The sequence below is a fragment of the Chionomys nivalis genome, chromosome 12 (genome assembly GCF_950005125.1).
Source record: "Chionomys nivalis chromosome 12, mChiNiv1.1, whole genome shotgun sequence".
NCBI lineage: Eukaryota > Metazoa > Chordata > Mammalia > Rodentia > Cricetidae > Chionomys > Chionomys nivalis.
In genome coordinates, this window is record NC_080097.1 from 20,410,953 (window position 1) to 20,424,708 (window position 13,756).

At 41.7% G+C, this 13,756-nt stretch overlaps 1 protein-coding gene across 1 annotated transcript; it reads left to right on the forward strand.

Annotated features, from left to right (window-relative positions):
- The first annotated feature begins 297 nt into the window (after window positions 1-297).
- Mzt1 (mitotic spindle organizing protein 1) lies at window positions 298-12,957 on the forward strand. Its single transcript, XM_057786276.1, has 3 exons — window positions 298-454; window positions 6,891-7,036; window positions 11,090-12,957. The coding sequence occupies exons 1-3, from the start codon at window positions 385-387 to the stop codon at window positions 11,108-11,110; spliced, it is 237 nt and encodes a 78-aa protein (XP_057642259.1). The 5' UTR covers window positions 298-384; the 3' UTR covers window positions 11,111-12,957.
- The last annotated feature ends 799 nt before the right edge of the window (window positions 12,958-13,756 follow it).

Sequence of the window (13,756 nt, forward strand, 5' to 3'; positions counted from 1 at the left end):
GCAGCATGCCCTGCACAGCCCAGCACAGGCGCCGACTCTTTAACTCCCTCCGCGCTGTCTCCGGCCAACCAGGGCACGGGGCGGGGCGAGGCGACAGACCAATCGCGTCTCGCCGCCGTCCGCGAACCAGCCAATGGCGTCGAGGCGCTGGAGCGAATTCGAACGCTAACTCCTCGCTCGAAGTTCCGCGCTGGGGAACGAGGCTGCAAATTCAAATCAACGCCGCCGTGCGTCGGCGCCCTGCGCGAGGGGGCGGAGCCGGCCCGGCGGGGGCGGGGCTTGGCCGGCGTGAGCGCGGCCGCGCGGTGGGAGTGCGGGGAGGAGAGGCGGGAGCTCCATTTCCGGGTCAGGTCCTCTCCCGCCGGCCCGGGCTTTCTCTTCTCCATGGCCAGTGGCAGCGGCGCGGGTGCGGCGGCCTCGGCCAACCTGAACGCAGTGAGGGAGACCATGGACGGTGAGTACGCTTCGCGCTCGCTTTACCCGGCCCGCGCTTCCCGGCGCCGAGCCCCAGATGGAGGCGTCGTGGAGGGGCCCGGCCGTCCCCGCATCGAAACCCCCGCGCCGTCCTGCGAGATACCGGGGAAAAGGGACCCGCAGCCGCCACCTCGAAGCTGGTGACCCGGTGTCTGGAGCGCTGGCCTCCGCGGTGGCGTAGTTTGGCGCGCGGGCGGCGTTCTGGCCTCGCAGCTGCCCGTTACGCGCCCAGCCCGGGTCCCCGCGACCCGCCCCGTGGCGCCGGAGAAGCTGGTGACTGAGGTCCCCGGGCGAAAGGAGTCGTGGACCCTTCAGTCACCCCTCAGCCCCCAGGCCCGGGCATCTCAGTAAGGAGCTCTCTGTTTCCAGCAAATGAGCAGATCTCCCCGTCCTCATCTCCCAGCCCTGTCGTAGACCGGGTGACACGGGTGGCCGCAGCTGTGGGTGTGTCCGCACGCACGTGTCCTAGTGTCTCTGAGTTGTCTTTGGTCTCTTGGACCCAACACTCAGCTTCATAAACCGTAGTCATCTTTGTAAAATAAAGCTATAGCTGCGAGGTCTGATGTGGGCATTTACAATTAGACAGCTAGGTATAGTGTTTATCAAAAAATGATCAGATTTGTTATTTGTCTTCTCATTTGCATTAGCTGACATTCTATTCGCACGTGTCTGTCTTCGTTTCCCGGTAGGAGAGGTTTGTATTGGCTGTGGCCTTGGTGGTTTCAAGGGCTTAACCCCCTCAGCCTCTTTCTTAAAAGATAACACTATTGTCACAAGGTGATGTCAGCCCTACTGCCTGGCGTTTCCTTCACTAAATGCCTGCCATCTTATCCTACCCCTTCTCCTTCTTGGAATGGCCTGCACAGGTCATTGCTTTCATATGCTAGGAATGAAACTGCTAGAATCTTTACATCCACTTTTCCCACCTACTGCTGTTGGCTACATTGCTCCTTTTCTGAAAAGTCTGTTATCCAGCCAGTTTTTCATCCTGTGCATTCCATGGCTTATTGTTTCTTAAGGTGAATTTATGTAGCCATGGAGTTCATCTGTCTAAACACATGATCTTGCCATGGGTGCCATTGGGAGTTGGGGGTGTGTGTTCTGAGAGAGGGTCTTGCTGTGTAGTCTAGGGTGACCTCACATTCCTGATCTTTCTCTTTCTGCCTCTGGTGTGTCCTCGGAATGCTGGTCTCTGGTGCACACCCCTTTGCATCACCGTGTATTTGAATTCTATCTATCTGAAGATAAGGCCTTCCTTCCGGCCAGTTTTCTTTGAAAGGAAGCTTCTAGTGGGACTGCTTGCTCTGAGAAGTAAGCTCTGGCATTGGTTGTGTCATCACCATCTTTTCTGAGGGGACTTGATATAAAATGAAAATTACAGAACATAAGAACACGTAAAAGTGAGGAGCAGAGGTGTTTTTGTTTCTGATGGAGGGAGAGTATGTGTGAGGTTTCATTGCATTTAAATCAATAGATGCGAGTCAACATGAAATTTTCATGCATTTTGGATCCCATTTCTTCCCTCAGTAGCAGTTTTTCTTCAAGATCTAATGTCTTTCTCATCCTCTCCCTCCTCTCTGTGTTACCTAACAGTGACTTCAGCGTTTGATGTCAGTGGTTTGCCAGAGTAGTGGGACTCACCCCGTAAAGTTTTCATTACAGTTGTCAAATGAGTAGACTTTGTTAAAGCTAGATCATGCATGGGGGCACAGGTAAGCTTTGTAGCCTTCGAAAGGAGCCCAGTGTACCCCAGCCCAGACAGCGTAAGAGCTGTGGGATCAGGTACTCCTCTCACGTCCATGTTGCACACTCAGCATTCACTTCCAACATTTCCTTCTAAAACAGCCAGATTTCAACTGCCTCCTGCTTCCCTTTTAGTGTGGCTCCTCAAATTTTCATTTTACTGCTAGTAGTTATATTTCTGATCATTTTCTTTCCGAAGGCTTCAGTGTAGAAGCAAGTTTATGTATCCAGTAGTAAGCTTCCAAAAGCTTCCTCAAGAAAGGTGTTGAGCGCCATCAGACTAGTCAGTGACACTAATGCCATCCATCCCATTGCTCATTCAAGAAGGAAGCCTGGGGTCCCTCTGATTTTCTTGTGTCGCTCCTGCCTCCTAGTGTCCACAAAGACCTTACAGTTCACCACTAATTTGGTATTCGACAGTGTCACTGTTTTCTTCAGTCTAGCCCATTTACCAGTCTTTTACCAGAATTACAGCAGTGTAGATTGATTCCACATCATATATGGCCCATTCGAAAATCAAACCCATATTTAAACTCAAATATAAACTCCCATTTTATATTTACCAATAGTGCCTGAAACTTCTGAATTCCTTAGTAGACCTTACTGCATTCACATGTCTCCTCTGTTTTATACTCCTTTGTCCCTTCCTAACCCCACCTTGACACTGGCTGTGCACATTAGTAAGCTGAGAAAGTTCCCTCTGCTCTAGAACCATCACACAAGGTGTGCTTCCCACTGCCTCACTTCCTCCTGCCTTGTGGTCTTCTCACACTTAAAGTCGAAGGTTTTACTTTTTCAGACAAGTCTTTTTCAAATACTTTTTTTCTTTTTTTTGGGGGGGGGGGGCGGGGGTTCGAGACAGGGTTTCTCTGTAGCTTTGGAGCCTGTCCTAGAACTAGCTCTTGTAAATTGCCTGCCTCTGCCACCCGAGTGATGGGATTAAAGGTGTGCACCACCACCCCCAGCCTCAAATACTTTTCAAAATCAGTTAAGTCCCCCTGTCATTCATTTTAGATGTATACTGTTCTCTTATTTTACACAGAGTGTGAATCTGTCTGTTTAGCCTTCCTAGAACAGATTACCTGAGTCTGTATAAATTAAAGAGCGGGATTTAATGTTTATATTTCTGGAGGCTAGCAAGTGTAACGGGCCTATCCCCAGAGGACCTTCTTCTCCTGGGAAAAGAGCACGTGTGCCAAAGAAAGGGAGCAGCGGGGGTGAGGGGAATGGAGGGGAGTTTATTTTATACCAGAACCTCTCGCGCACAATTTTAGATTTTATAAATTTTATATCTGCCAATAGCTTCTTAAACTTCTGAATTCTTTAATAGGGTCTTCCTGGATTTATCAAAAGTAACCTTGGAGGGGCTGGAGAGATGGCTTAGAGGTTAAGAGCACTGGCTGCTCTTCCAGAGGTCCTGAGTTCAATTCCCAGCAACCACATGGTGGCTCACAACCATCTGTACTGAGATCTAGCACCCTCCTCTGGCGTGCAGGCATACATCGAGGCAGAATGTTGTATACATAATAAATAAATAAAAACTAAAAAAAAGTAACCTTGGAATCTACAATGGTTAAGTAGACTCTTACGAAAACAATCGGAGTTAAAGTAAAAAATTTCCATGTGTTAGGATATAAAAATTAGGAAGTAATGTTGAAATATAATTATTAAATATAGCCATGTTCAAAAACAAGAAAAGAAAGTCTCCATTGATGAAAAATGGAGGTTTTTCCCCATAGGAAAGCAGAAGGAAACCACAGTGGGGTTTTGAGGATAGAGCCCAGGGAAGTGTTGCCTACCAAGCAGAAATGTACCATGGCAGAAATGGAGGCACATCATCCGTGTGATCTCTGAGTCTTGTCTTGAGCCAGGATGCTTCTGTAAAGCTGCACCCAGAGAGCTTGAGGCTAGGGTGAGCGGAGTGTCAAAGAGCTTGTGAGCAGACGAGTTTCCCACGGGAGTCACAAAGTGCCCATAGTAGATGAAAAAAAGAGAAAAGCCATAATAAGGGAATAGGTAAGCGTTTACTGAGTCCTAGTGTCTGTTAGGCACCATTCTAAGTGATTCCTTAGTCCTTACACTAACCCTATAAAAAAGGACTGTTGCCTAATATTTACAGAATGGTAGTAGGTGCAAATTGAGATTGGTTTATTATAGGAATAAAAGTGGAATTTGAACAGGTGGTCTGCTCTAGAGAGCCCACTCCTGACCACCCTCCTTCACTCTTGCTATGTGACTCTTGAGAGTCTCAGAGCACTCTCCAGTACATGAACGCTGGTAATAGAGCCCAAATTAAGTGAAGGCAGGTACAGCAGACAAAAATAGGAAATCACTGTGAGTAAACGTTCAGTTAGAAAGCAAGAACAAGTGATTGTAGCACAAATGATAAAAACGCAGAGACAGAAATTGAGGTTCAACCTGAAAACCAGAAAAGCAAAGCTGCGAGGCCACTAGAGAAGTCTTATCTCTGCCAAGACTGAGCGACCACAAAATGAAGCAGACAAGCCTCTCCTACCATTTTATATTCCCTCTAGTGCCGGGATTGAAGGCATGACTCCCTAGTACTGGGATTAAAGGTGTAGGCCACCAGCACCTGGATTTGCTTCTGCGTTAATTTTGTGGAGCCCACGGTAACCTTGAACTCACAGAGATCCATCTGCCTCTGTCTCCCAAATTCTGGGATTAAGAGTATATGTCACCATTACCTGACCTCTGGTGGCTTTACCTTTGCCTCTGGTCTTCAGGCAAGACTTATTTACTAAAATACAAATACTATACCACTACAAATGATCTGGAGGAAACCGAAGTCTTAAAGTACAGTCACTAAAATCAGCAAGTAACATGAGTAACACTTATGTCACGGAAGAGCAAAGTATCAGTAGCTGTCAACCCTGAAAAAGTAAAACTGAGTACTTCTGCACAAAATGGAGTCGCATACTGAGCATACACTCCTATTTTAACAAAACAAAAGCCCATGCAAAACATACAAAGAGACTGAGTATTAGTTACAGGAAATACATGAAGTGATGCTTCTGTCACCTCAGCTCTTTGTCTTCAGGCCTCACTGCAGCACAGACACGCCAGGTGGGACCCAGTGGACAATTGGGTTGAGCTAAGGAGCAGGGCAGGAAGAGCTAAAACACTCATATGTACCAAGAGGCGAAACACTCAATGCACGTAAAATAAAATGTTTGAAAGCGAAGTTAAAGTGTATAAGCTTTTATCAATAAAGTCAACAGATGCAGTTACTCTATCCAGTTGTTACGGAAGGTTCTACAGCTTTAAATGTTCTTGTTGCTGAGTGGTTCTTTTAGAATTTGTCTTGGAATATAATTTAGTATATACATATGTATCGCAGTTAATCACTATAGTGTTTCAATGGGGGAAGCGTAGGAGCAGCTTAATCGTACAACAACTGAGAGGTTAAGAAGTTGGCATTTCCGTGAAAAGGCATGTTATGTAACTATTTTTAAGTTTTTAAAACTGAGACACTGGGCTGCAAGATCAAGATGGTTCACTAGGTGATGTCCTGACTCTGATCTCCAAGACCTATGTGGTGGAAGGAGAGATCTGATTCTGTAAGTTCTCCCTCAGACCTCTGTGCACTGTGGCCTATGGAAACCCACATGTAGACACACATGCGTTAGTCAGTCAACCAGTAAGAGTCAGTCAACCAGTAAGTGTAAAAATAAATAAGCTGAGAAGTGCATGCTGGTTTCTGAATCCCCAAGTGTTGATTCCTTAATAGATCAATGCCCTGCTCCGCCATCAAAGAGAAGCTTCCTTCTGAAGCAGATAGAAAAAAAATAAAAGACACTACAGCCAGTCACTATTCAGAGAGTGAGAGAGCTTGGAACACTCAGTCCTAAATGCGATGTCTCCAAATCCCTCTCTTCCAAGCTCAGGGAACCCCTTTAAAGAAGAGGCAGAAAGATTGTTCAGAGCCAGAGGAGATGGAGGAAACACAAGAAAACAAGGCCCTAAATCAACATGAGCAAAGATCATGTGAACCCAGAGACTGAGGCAGCATGCACCTGCGCAAGCCTGCGTCTTGTCCTCTGTGTGTACATACCATGGCTTCCAGTTTAGTGTTTCTATGGGACTCCTGAGTGGGCATACGAGTGGGTGTCTGATTCTTGTGCCTTTTCTTGGGCTTTCTTCTTCGGTTTTGTTCAACTCTGATGTGTTAGTTTATATAATATTAATTATATTGTATTAAATATATTACCCCTTGTTTTCTGATGAGAATGGAAAGGGAGTGGGATCCAGATGGAAGGGGAAGTGGGGAGGAACTGGAAGGAGTAAAGGAGAGAACCGTAATCAGGATGTGTTGTGTGACAAAAGAATGTTAAGTATTTAAAGTGTATGAATGGAAACACACACATGAGAGCTACCATGCCAAAGTGCTTCCCAAATTAACTCTGCATTGTTTCTAACTTTGAAATTAAAACATCTCTCTTCCTTTCTTCCCTTCATACCCTGCCATGAAAATTTACGGTCTCAATTTTTTTACTAGTTGTTACTGCGTGTGTGTGTGTGTGTGTGTGTTTATATACACACATATATATATACCTAAATAAAACCCGTTCTGTCCATTAAGAAGAAGTGCTCTATGCATTTTTTTTTTTTTTTAGTTGTTAAACGCTTTTTAAAATTATGTCTATCTTTTTCAGTTCTGCTTGAGATTTCAAGGATTTTGAATACCGGTTTAGATATGGAAACACTATCTATTTGTGTACGACTTTGTGAACAAGGAATCAACCCTGAAGCTTTATCGTCTGTTATTAAGGAGCTTCGCAAGGGTACTGAAGCACTAAAGGTTAGATTTGCATATAGGGTGGTTTTTTTTTTGCTTGTTTTCTTTCTTTCTTTTTACTCATTCTTGTGTCTTTCATATCATGCATCTGATCCCGCCCATCTTCTGTCCTCTCGCTTCCACCTTCTGCCTCTGCAACCTCCTCCCCCCAAAATAAAGCAAAATTTAAGAGGAAGGAAAAAGAAAGGAAAAATCTCGTCATGGAAGACGCAGTGTGACACAGTGAGTCACACAGAAAACCCTTTATACATGTTTACATGCAGGCCTTCATGGCAAAGAACCATTGATCTGGGCTCTCACTGGGACTTCCTGGGCATTCTGTTTCTGCCCTGTGTCACGGTCATGGAGATCCTGCAACCCTGGGTCCGCAGGACTCCCCCACGCCCCTCCCCATGCTCCAGCAGATCAGAGATGGAGTGGATTTTGGAGTGAGCCAACACATAACCATGGTTCTGGACCTGGGTGGTTGCAGTGTTGGTCAGCCTGACAGCTGGGAATGACTAAGAGGCAATGGGAAAGATGCTAACTGAACCAGTTAACTAACTTAGTCATCAGGAGAAACTCAAGACCAGAAGCTAAGTTCAGACCACAGAAATTCTGACAGGTCCTGTTATCTTTTCTTAGGAATCTGCCCACATTTTTCTGTGTTGAGTAGAAGTGTACCTCCTACGAAAAACTCCAAGTCCTAATCCCTAGTTTGAAAATGGTTTGTTTGTCACAGATTACAGTGAGTTCATACTGAGTTAGGGTGGCTTCTAATCCAGCAGTTGGGGGTCATTATTCGATAGTTGAATACACATAGATAGAAACAAACATGTGAAGACAGGAGAGAAGACTGTATGTGCGGTGGTCAGGAATCCCACTGGCTGTGAATATTGAAGCTTCAAGTGATGACAGTTATTGACCAACAGCAAAACAGCTTGTTTTTCAGATTGTTCAAAGCAACTCAGGGTTTTTATTTTATTACTCTTTGATTGTGAAACCTAACATACTTACAGGGTAAATATCAATTATACATATTAAAAGGGCTGGGAAGTCCTTACCACATACACATCAAAGGTGAATTTGATCTCCAACTGGGTTCAGGAATGCATGTCTTTATTCCTACAGCTGGGGAGGTGGAGATGGAGGTTCTTTGGACCAGCTGGCTAGTTAGTGTAGACAAAACAATAAACTCCAGGTCCACCAAAAGAGTGCTCTCTAAAGCTAAGGTGGAAAGTGTCTGTGGAAGACATCCCGTGTTGATCATACACAGACGCGCACACACAGAATTAAATACCATATGATTGTCTCTGCCAACACCTTAGAAAGCTCTGTTCCCGCCACAGGCCTGCTTCTCCTCTGTGTTGCTTCCCCTCTAGTCTCCTGAGTTCTGTAGTAGACATTTATCAGTCTCACTAACTGAACGGGATGTCTAAAAGCTACTATAACTTTGTCAAAGTTTTAAGCTTCGTTTCAATGGAATTTTACTATTTCTAGTGGGTTCTTTCATTTAGTGTCATGTTTTGATGTTTGCTTATGATGAATGTCACCATACTATGTTTCTTTTCTTGCAAATAAGTTTGCTTCTACAAATATACTACAATTTGCCCTGTCTACTATGAGTAGATACAGAATTGTTTTGATGTAAGACTGTTGTAAATGATGATACTTTGAGCATTGTAGCCCATGTCTCCTTATGCTTACAGCCTGTGTGTGTTACCAACAATAGATCATTACAGTGCCAAGCTTTCCCAAAGTGGTTGTCTTAATTTATATTTCACCAGTGTCATAGGAGTTTCCTTTGCTTCACGTACATCAGTGTTCATTACTGGGGGTCTTAGTTTCAGCCATTTCTCATTAAGGGGCACATATGGGTCCTCTCTCTCTTTATTTGCACTTCTCTGTACCCTTAACATTGAATGCATTTCATAGGGTTTTGCCCAGCTTCTTTTCAATTCATTTACCTTCTTTGTCTTTTTAAAAACTCAGAATATAGCTTTCACAGCAGAATGAAAAAGAACTGAAAAGGAAGACTAGATGATGGTTAAGTGAATACTTCCTAGTAGACATCGGCTCAGGCTGCACTGGCATTACTTCCTCCCGCATACGGTGGCAGGTACTGCTGATGCTGTTTGTAACATGCTGCCAGGGAAGCGGAAGCTATAGCAGTGTAGCCCAGCTGTTGAGAGTTAAGGAGTTGACCTGGCTTTTCATTTGCACTGATTTACAAAGAATATGTAAGCCAGGTTTTGTTGTTGTTTGGGTTTTGTTTTTTTTTTTTTTTTTTGAGATAGAGTTTAATTATGTATCTGTGGCCAGCACCAAACTCACAGAGATCATCCTACCTCTGCCTCTGGAGTGCCACTACATCTGGCAAAAATATTTAAACTATGTTCTAACACTTTTGTGTGGTAAGTCTTGAGGAGAGAAAAGCTGACTCACTTTCTAAGGAAAACAAGGTCTTTTGCCTGTGAGGGAAAAGGTTATGCCTTTTATATTATTGCATTATTTGTGATTTTCCCAACATTTTCCCATATTTTCTTGAAATAACTAAAGGGGAAATTTTAATTAATAAGTAGAAATAGAAGTAAATCGTGTATTTTTCTAAGATTAAATTTATCATTTTCAGGGCTTTGTGGTGGTGGTGCATGCCTTTAATCTCAGCATTCGAGGTACAGGCAGGCAGAATTCTGACTTCAAGGCCAGCCTGGTCTACATAGTGAGTTCCAGGACAGCCAGAACTACATAGAGATACCGTGTCTCAAAAAGCAAACAAAGTTCATCATTTTCATATTGGCATTAAGAAATTTTATAAATAAGTCTCTTTCATTTTTTCCCCGTTTTTTTTTTTTTTTTTTTTTTTTTTTTTTTTTTTGGTTTTTTCGAGACAGGGTTTCTCTGTGGTTTTGGAGCCTGTCCTGGAACTAGCTCTGTAGACCAGGCTGGTCTCGAACTCACAGAGATCCGCCTGCCTCTGCCTCCCAAGTGCTGGGATTAAAGGCGTGCGCCACCACCGCCCGGCTTTTCCCCGTTTTTTGAAGCAGGGTTTCCTCCCCCATGGAGCGCAAGCTAAACTGTAGCTCCAGCTATCCTTTCAGTCATTCTAGAAGTACAATCAGATCGGGTTTTGGTGAATGATTAGACACACCTGGAAGGGGAGGTTACCCAGTATTAGAAGAAAACCTGAGCATTCTTCATACGTAAATCCTAGCCTATAATATGTGCATGTGTAACAGCTGTATGGGGTACTTTATGCTTTAGGAAGGAGGCCAAGGAAAATGAGAGAGAGGACAAAAATGCTGGCAAAGGGACAGGTGAGTGTGTGTACATAAAAATGCAATTGGAGTGATGTATAAAACCCTAAATGAAGGGACATTCTAACTGTGTCGTTGAGATGTACGGAGTTTGGAACTGAAAGTGCAGGTGTGATGTCTTTTTCTGAGCTCATTACAATAAAACAATTTTTATCTTTATAAGTAAATAATACCACAAACAATACCTTTTAGCAAAAGATAAATGAAGAGAGAGATTAAAAACATGTTCACTGTTCTGTTGCTTGTGTTCTGCCTACTTTGTAGCTTAATTAGTCTTTCTCATTTTTAATTCTGTCTCTGCACTGCAATAAAACAAACTAATAAAGATCTTGAAAACAAGGTCATGAGTAGTACAATTTTACATGTTCTCTTTATTACTTAAGATGATAGAAATAACTTTGTAATTTAGCAGTGAATTTTAAGAGACCTTTTTTGTTGTTTTGTTTTGTTTTTTAAGACAGTGTTTCTCTGTATAACAGTCCTAACTGTCCTGGAACTCACTCTGTATACCAGGCTGGCCTCGGACTCACAGAGATCTGGCTGCCTCTGCCTCCCTTGGCATTAAAGACGTGCCCCACCACTGCCTGGTGAAAGATAGTCTTTATAATACAACAAAAATAAAAACCACCATATTTTCCCAATAAAAGTAATTCAGTTTATTTAGGGGCATAGCTAGCTGTTTGTTCACTATAGTGTAAAACTGACAGATTTACCCACAGTGTGTCTTCTGAAATCACAAGTCTTGCTCTCTTGTTCTTAGGCTGCCGAAAATACAAGCTGACTTCTGGAAAAGTCCTTAACAGATATGTCAAGCTCTGCAAGACAATTTGAAGATTGCATTGTAGTCAAGATGTACAAAGATATTACTGGTTGCTGTGTAGAAAATGTTTTCTTTTAAAAAGAATTATAAAGCCATGACTGTGTAAATCAGTGGGAGGTGGCTTAAGGGAGAGCTAACAGGCATGTTTCCATCACAGCCATCTTTTGTTATGCCCCCAATTCCTTGGTGTTGCCGTGCTCCTATTTATGTATTCCTTATTTATAGCTTTGCTAGCTGTAATTTTCTAAACAGGATCTATCAGATGTACACAGCTGCTGTGCCTGGTTGGAGTTGGTGGAACACATCAGAGGTGATGAATAGCAGTTATGACTTGTTGACATTTCCATTATAAACCTTAATTTTGAATTGTTTATGCATAGTAACTGGCTATGTGTTCCATTGGGCTGGAAGTTGATGGGATTTCAGCTGCCATTTGTGAACTTGGCTTTTTTTGTGTTTCACATCTTGTTTTTTAAAAAAGGATCAAAAATATGTCTTCTAATCATCTCAACAGAATATTAATTTTTTAAGTAGTTTTTTTTTTGGCAGTTAACCTAACCCTAACCAAAAGTGTAAAGATCAATTTTTGTATTAACTAAAACTTAGAACTTTTAGAAACTTAAATTTTAAAAGTAATGCCTGGGCTTGACTTAGCATTATCTGTAGTTTTGAACATTTAAATCTAAAGACGGTAGCTGAAAGTGCTTTTCTGTCTAAATTTTATACCCAAATGCCTACAAAATAATCTATAAAGTAAAAACAGCAAACATGCAAAAATTGCCTTTTAATTTTATTGCATAAAAATAATAGGAATGCTTACTTACTATTTAATCATGAGTGGCTATTTAATCAGTATATAGGTGGTATATTTTAACAAATTGGTATTATTTCCACGTGTTAATAAAAGCTAATGAAATGTATACTAGTAATTATGACTGCAGAAAAATTTTGTGTGTCATTTATACCATTAAAGTTTAAACTAAATTAAAAATAAATTCAAAGACATTTTTGATGGTATTGGTTCTGCTCCTGTTACAGAATCTCAGTGGGATATTTTCACAAGCTTAATATGGGTTTAATCTGAATTTTTTTGTTTCTTAAATTTTAATTTTAGTTCTCTGACATTTAAATGATATACAAGCATTCATTTTTCTGTACCTTTTTTATAGTTCAAACAAGTGGAAATGGTTTTTAAAAGATTTAATAACCAAGTAGCTACCCTCTCTGCTTCCCTTAAACTAATCTCAACTATTGATCATTATTCCCTGCTACCAGAAGACAGGGCAGAGGAACTGTGCATCGCCGTCTGCCTTGGTCTATATAGGCAACATAACGAGACATGATCTCAACAAACAAAATCTGAGCTTGTAGCTGTTTTGACTTTAAATGCATGACATCTTTACTAAGTAAATTGAAAGGTCTATGGTAGGCAGCTCTCCAAAGTTCTCTCCAAGAACTTGTGAGAATCGTCTGCTTCCTGATGCACGTATTGCATATGATTTATAAAATCAGAAAGTAGTTCCTCAAACTCCACAGTTTGTATTTACTTCTAGGACATAGAGTTGATAGTTTTATTTATGATGTTGTAGATTAAGTTATTTATGTGTGAAACAAAGTAGAAAAATATATTGAGAAAGGATTATGTATATAGAGAACATGTTGTGTCTATTGTTTATAGAGAACTTTGTGTTACATTTTTAAATGTAAACTATATTTTAATGAGCTCATAAAAATATTTAAGAAACCAGTGGTACAATAGCAGTATCATGCATGTTGTCAGTGACAAAAATAAAATGATTTTTGCATTATTGGCATGTCCCTTGATATAATATATGCTTCTGTGAGTTCAGTTCGGTTTCTGAAGGTAGTCTATAAATATTAAGGCATTTACTATGCATAAAATTTCAAGCTAGGTTATTTGTATTTACATTATATAAGTACATCTTAAATTAAGCTTTAGGTAGGAGTAGAATTATTTTTTTCCTGATAGTGAGAGGTGATAATCATATTAGAATTGACTTGGTTTTAAAACTAAATTGACAATTTCAAATAAATGTAATATTATGGTTTTTTCCCTCTTCTTCACATAAGATAATCTACGTGGAAATTATTATAAATTTATTTATATGCTCAAATGTGTGATCATTTACTAATAACTGAATCAAATATGTTTCAAACTATTAAGAACTTGATGCCCTTGGTCTCGTTGACCATTGTCTATTATAGTGAAAGATAAGATAAAAATTATGGGTTTTAGTGGTTGAACTTGAGCAGCTTAGTGCCATGAAGAGCCTGCCGTTGTTTGTAACTCTGCCCGTCCTTAGAGCTTTGTCATCCTCTCCTACTGAACAGTGTGCTCTTCACTGACTCCCCATCCCTTCCGCTGGCCCAGCCAAGCCATTTTCTGCATTCTGTCCATGAACTTAATTCTAGCCTCTCCTAGAAGTTGAGTCACTTCATGTTTGCCCATTGAGTCAGTGTTTATGCTGTGTTTTCTTTGTTCATTCACCAGCCACTGGGGCTGTTGTGCAGTTATCTGTTCAGCCTCTCTTACTCTGAGGCACATAATCCACAAATGGAAGGATGGGTTACATACAGTAAGGCGAG

Bases quoted from the DNA above. Each gene is read 5' to 3' on its own strand.
- Mzt1 (XM_057786276.1), top strand. From the start codon at position 385: ATGGCCAGTGGCAGCGGCGCGGGTGCGGCGGCCTCGGCCAACCTGAAC. The intron at 455-6,890 runs GTGAGTACGCTT...TATCTTTTTCAG, and splicing joins AGTGAGGGAGACCATGGACG to TTCTGCTTGAGATTTCAAGG. The intron at 7,037-11,089 runs GTTAGATTTGCA...TCTTGTTCTTAG, and splicing joins AGGGTACTGAAGCACTAAAG to GCTGCCGAAAATACAAGCTG.